Source organism: Ailuropoda melanoleuca, chromosome 15, assembly GCF_002007445.2.
Source record: "Ailuropoda melanoleuca isolate Jingjing chromosome 15, ASM200744v2, whole genome shotgun sequence".
NCBI classification, from domain to species: Eukaryota; Metazoa; Chordata; class Mammalia; order Carnivora; family Ursidae; genus Ailuropoda; species Ailuropoda melanoleuca.
Window position 1 is genome coordinate 72,492,022 of NC_048232.1, and position 6,049 is coordinate 72,498,070.

At 49.3% G+C, this 6,049-nt stretch overlaps 1 protein-coding gene across 1 annotated transcript in view; it reads left to right on the plus strand.

Moving 5' to 3' along the window:
- STAB2 (stabilin 2) overlaps nt 1-6,049 on the plus strand; it is a 132,800-nt gene that overhangs the window by 59,509 nt on the left and 67,242 nt on the right. Inside the window, exons 21-23 of the mRNA XM_034643676.1 lie at nt 255-468; nt 3,339-3,519; nt 5,795-5,888. Of these exons, the coding sequence (XP_034499567.1) occupies nt 255-468; nt 3,339-3,519; nt 5,795-5,888 (489 nt within the window). The remainder of the gene's footprint in view (nt 1-254; nt 469-3,338; nt 3,520-5,794; nt 5,889-6,049) is intronic.

A 6,049-nucleotide genomic window follows, 5' to 3' on the forward strand; every position in this document is an offset into this window, starting at 1 on the left:
CGCTGCTGTCTGAAGTCACAAAGCTGAGCGAGCGAGCCCCTGGAGAGAATGACCAGCCTTCATTCTGAAGGTCGGTGGCTGGTCACACCATCCCTCAAGCATTGTTTGCAGATTCCGGTTCACCAATGACTTCCCGTAAAGTTTGAAACCCCGACTCAGAACCCCAAGCTTGTCACTGTTTGAAGCACCCTATGTGATACCAACAGGACTCCCCTTTCGACGAGGAGTCCCAAAGAGCCACGTCTAGCAGATAGAATCTGACTTCAGAGAAGTCAGGCCATGACACAAAGGCATCTGGGACTTCTTTACAGCGGAGCGTGGTCCTAAGTGCCCTCCGGGCCTGTCTTTGCTTGCAGTGTGTGGATGGCCTCGATGGCAATGGGACGTGCATCTGCCAAGATGGCTTCCAAGGCTCCCAGTGTCAGTTCTGCTCCGATCCCAATAAACATGGACCTCGGTGTGACAAAGGTAAGTGNACCATCCCTCAAGCATTGTTTGCAGATTCCGGTTCACCAATGACTTCCCGTAAAGTTTGAAACCCCGACTCAGAACCCCAAGCTTGTCACTGTTTGAAGCACCCTATGTGATACCAACAGGACTCCCCTTTCGACGAGGAGTCCCAAAGAGCCACGTCTAGCAGATAGAATCTGACTTCAGAGAAGTCAGGCCATGACACAAAGGCATCTGGGACTTCTTTACAGTGGAGCGTGGTCCTAAGTGCCCTCCGGGCCTGTCTTTGCTTGCAGTGTGTGGACGGCCTCGATGGCAATGGGACGTGCATCTGCCAAGATGGCTTCCAAGGCTCCCAGTGTCAGTTCTGCTCCGATCCCAATAAACATGGACCTCGGTGTGACAAAGGTAAGTGGCACTTCGGCAGCTTCCTCCTGCTCCTCAGCCGGGATCCCCGCAGCACTGCAGCGAGCTATAGTGCAGGCCTAGTGCTGTGTGCCCCTTTGCTTGGCGTCTACCCGCATTCCAGGGCATTTTTCAAGCACGTGGCTCTTAAGCTATAGCCCATGCCAGGCTATAGGGCCCCACCAGAGTTTCTGGGGCAGCAGGCCTGGGGTGGTATTGGAGAACTTGCGATTCTAGCCAGTTCCCTGGGGGCGCCAATACTGTGGGCCAAAGGACCCATGTCTCTTAAGGTTTCCCCACAAACCTGAAGTGACCGTGGGCTCAATAGCAACACACAGACTGACTCTCTATGCTTCCAGCAATCCCCTTCTCTCTGCTCCCCCCTCTGCAAAACGTGTGACCTTGCGCAAGTGACTTCCCTCTCTTAAGAGCTCGGTTTCCTCATCTATAAAATGGGGATAATATTAGTAATTACCTCATAACGTTAGTGCAAGTTACAAATAGAAAGCACTTGCCTTGGAACAATGCCTGGCACCTAGAATGTAATACAAATACACTAGTTCTTATTATTATGTGCGATTGTTGTTACTGTTGCTGTTATTCTAAGTTCAGTGACATAAATGTCAGGAAGCTCGGAGAACAAGCAGAAAGTTCCACAACACTAGGCATTAAAAAAAAACGCAGTTATTTGATCTTAGAAAATGCATTATGCCTTTTAAAATTGCAACATGTATATATTTAAGAAGATAGATACATAAATATATAGAAATAAATGTAGATGTATTTTTCTACACTAAGATTAGAACTTGAAAGAAAAAAATGAATAGATCAGAGCTGGCCATGAAATCAGGCCAAGCTGAAGTTAAATCCCTGCTCTGCAACTGACAGGCTGTGTGATCTTATAAGTCTCATTGAGTCTTAATTTCCCTGTCTATAAAATGAAGATAATAATAATACCCATGTCATGGGGTTTTGATGAAGTTAGACCGTAATTTAGGGCCATAACACAGAGCTGTACCTAGCAAGAAATCAGTAGATGAAGCCATTCTTACTACTGTCACTACTAACTCCATTCACTGGTTACAAGGCACCCAGCCCTTCCCCTCTCTCATCTGGTCTGATCTTCACAAGCACCTCGCAGGATGGACAGGAATCTGGACCGCACAGCAGGATCATGGGGGCTGACCCTACTCTACTGTTCTTTGTGCCAAACAAGGTTTCTGAGAAACAAAAATACGGTTTTCTTCCACAGCCTGCCAACGTTGGCATTTTTATGAGGCCAACGGGGCAGGGTGCTGAGGCCAGGGGAAGCCATGGAGGTTTCCGCTCCAACTCTCGTCCCGGTCTGCGGCTGCCCACCATCCCACGCAGGAGAGCCTCCTCGTCCTTCTGGGCCCCTGTCCCTGGCAGATGAAGTCCTGACTTGCTTCAAAGTTTATGAAAAGTCTTTTGTTTTAAATCCAGTCATGCTTTTCCAGCCCGCTCACTGAGTCAGTCTCTCCGTCCTGGATGTTGGCGGCAAGACCCACACGAATTCCTCTCCTATCGCCCTCCTGGGGCAAAACCACAGAAGCCTTCCTTTCTGATCTTAGCCAAGCCCCCAAATCCTTGCCACCTGCCTTTAAGAAATTTTGCATCCTTCTTTCCACTCCCACATGCATAGGAGCCTGAGTCTGAAACACACATTGCAATTTGAAACACCTATCATCAAAAGCAAAGTAAACCACTAAAGTTTAAAATGATCACAGGCATGCGGAAACACCGACTGACACCCTGACCTACGGTGTTTGCATGTGGGCACTAACAGACATGGAATTTGAAGGCCTAGGTTCAAGTCCCTGTTTGAAAACCTAGCAGCAAGTTAGGCAATGTGTGTCACCTCTCTGGGCCTCAGTTTGCTCATCTGGAAATGGAGATGATAAGAGTACCTACCCTCTGAGGCCGGTGACTATTAATGAGATGGTACAGTTAAAGGCCAGCTCGATGCCTAGAACAAGGTCAGTGCACAGATACTGGCCGTCAGTTAACGCTGGTTTGCTGTGGTAGAGAGTAAAGAACAAGTGTGTAAGCCCCATATCAGAGGCCATGCCAGCATGAGAAACCGCCTCTACTGATTCCAGAAAGTTGAGAAATTTCCAGACTAAGCTCTCCAACCATAAAGTAAATGAAGACTGAGCTCCTTGGCATCTTTCACACACACACACACACCCCACACACAGACATGCAAAGCACTTCTGAGACCGACTTCTTCCCATCCTTGATGGGACAGTCAAGCTCACCAAGCACTGTCTTGGGCACATGGAGAGACACCTGAGAAGCAAAGACATAGCTTCCAGAGCCTTCCCCCGGCTCAGCCCCAGATTCTGCTCTGATGGGCACGAAGGGGGGGGTGAGGGGAGGTGGTCCCTCTCCTCCATGACCCATGCGCCCTATTGCTACGCTTGTCCTCCAACCCCCAAATGTCCCTCTTCCTTGTCTTCCAGAATGTCTGTGCATTTACGGAACGTGCGATAACAGGATCGACAGTGACGGGGCCTGCCTGGCCGGCACGTGCAGAGAAGGCTCTGCGGGGATGTTCTGCCACAAGCAGACCTCCGCCTGTGGGCCCTACATGCACTTCTGTCACATCCACGCCACCTGTGAATACAGCAATGGGACGGCAAGGTAGGCCTGTAGGGCACCACCCTTAACAGCCCATGGCCACTCTGCCTCCTGTAGATAGACCCAGCCCATATCTCAACTCTTTGCAAACAAAGGCCTGTTATCTTCAGCTGCCAATGTGGCTTTTGTGGAGAAAACCTCAGACTGAGCTGGGTTCAAATTGCAGCACTCCCTGCTTTGAAACTTACCAGCTGTGTGACCTTGGGCAAGTTACTTAACTTCTCCGAGTTTCACTCTCTTAGTCAGGACAATAAGGACGATGTTGCCTACATAGCAGGGCAGTTGTGGAGATTATAAAAACTCGATATAAAAGCACCCAGCACCAAGGGTGCCTGGGTGGCTCAGTTGGTTAAGTGCCTGACTCTTGATTTTGGCTCAGGTCATGATCTCAGGGTCCTGGGATCGAGCCCCGAGTCAGGCTCCACGCTCAGTGGCAAGTCTGCCTGATATTCTCTCTCTCTCCCCCTCTGCCCCTCTCCTCACTCAATCTGTCCCTCTCTCTCAAATAAATAAATCTTTTTTTTTTTTCAAAGCACCCAGCCCCAGAGCTAGCACGTGTTCAGTCACGGAAACTATAATTATTATCACTACTCATGTGAAGAAACGAAAATGTAATCCATCCCTTTCCAACACTTTATAAAAAGCCTTTACTTCTCAGGGCCATTAATAATAACTCCCCCGTTAAAGGCATCTTACAGGAAATTAGCTCTTGGTCATTAGATCACCATATGTTTCCTTAATAGTGTCTAATATATGCACGGGCTTGGAGATGGGGGAGGGGGAATGTCAGAGGAAGTTTTCCTCTCTGGAAACATCTCTGGTTCAAAGGCATGTACCCACCTGAAAAATAACCTGGGAAATGCAGAGAATGGCCGATAATCTTGGCCTCATTTTTACATTAATTTGCAATGGCACAGTTACTTACTTCCCTGTTTACGGTCTGTCTCCCCCACGAGACGGTCAGCAGCATGGGCCCAGAGACCGTCTCTTCTCCTCCACCGTAGTATGACAGAAATGCATCTGCCTGGGGAGTGAGGACCTACATCCGTGCATAAGGCAAAAATCACAAGTTCTCAAAACTGTCCTTAAAACCTCTGAAATCCCTCACAAAGGGCTATCGACATGGGTCTGGATATGCTACGTCAACGTAGGTAAACCACACAGTGTTGGAACAGAGCAATCAACTTTTTCATGTGGGCACCACATAAAGTATTTTGTTCCTCATGGAAACTTGCTACATGAAAAATGATTCTATTTAAATTCTTGTGAGGCACCCATGACTGAATTTGCAGCAAATGATGTGGGATGTGATGGAACCACAGGGGACGCGGCGCCTCTCACGACGGAGTCACTGGATAGTGGTAGGCCAGATGAATGCACGAACGGCCCATTTGATAGTTAAAGTATCATGGTGGAATATTTTGGGAGGAGTGTCTCAAAGGGTAAGGAGTCAGAAAACTATGTCAGCTCATGGAATCACACACTTGAGAGTGTGGTACTCCCAAAAGAGAAAGTCTGAGGGACCAGAGAAGGGAGAGAGGGGAGGTCTCACCTGATAATCATTTGTAAATACTTTACAAACTCCTAGAAGAGGGGCGCCTGGGTGGCTCAGTCCATTAAGTGCCTGACTCTTGGCTTTGGCTCAGGTCAGGATCTCAGGGTCGGGAGATCGAGCCCCACATCGGGCTCTGTGCTCAGCGGGGAGTCCAACTGAGATTCTCTCTCCCTCTCCCTCTGCTTCTCCCCTCTGTGCGCTCTCTCTCTCTCAAATAAATAAATAAAATTAAAAAAAAAAAACTGTCTCGTAGAAGAGACGGTAGTTGATCTCTGCAGAACCACAGATAACAGCTAGAGGCAGATTCCAGCCCCATCAAAGCAGCAACGCCCCCGGATGTCCGGCCTTGCGAGGCGCAAGCGCACGCAGGCTAAATGCTCCATGTGCTTTAATTTCCCTCGCTAATCTTTGCAGCTTTATGAGGGAGATGTCAGACTCATTTTCCAGACGAGGAAACAAAGTCTCCCAGAGGTTGAGACTCAGACTCATCCAGGGTCATAGGACTGCTAAGAGGTGGGGCCTGGATTCCCACCCAGGCATGTCTGACTGCAGACCCCCCAAGTGCCTGGGACCACCCTGGTACACTGGCTCCACCCACAAGGGCAAAGTGTCGCATGTCTGGCCAGGAGCCGGTTCACCCCGGGCTGGCCGGGCTTTTCCTGGGTGGGTGCTGCTTACATTTCTGATTCTGTGCTGATTTTGCGCACGTGCTCTTCGTTGCAGCTGTGTTTGCAAAGCAGGATACGAAGGGGACGGAAGCCTCTGTTCAGAAACGGACCCTTGCGCGGGAACCACGCCGGGGGGCTGCAGCCGAAATGTGAGTGTTGCTCTTTATTTCCAGGCTGCCTGGTTTCTTAGGAAATCCTGAGGGAAGACCTTGCAAAAAGCGGTGTCTGAAGGCTTTTTTTTGCCTGAAGCACATCTGCTGGAACCTCGAGTTTTAAAGATGATGCCCGTGCCTTCTGTGAGCCTCCACTT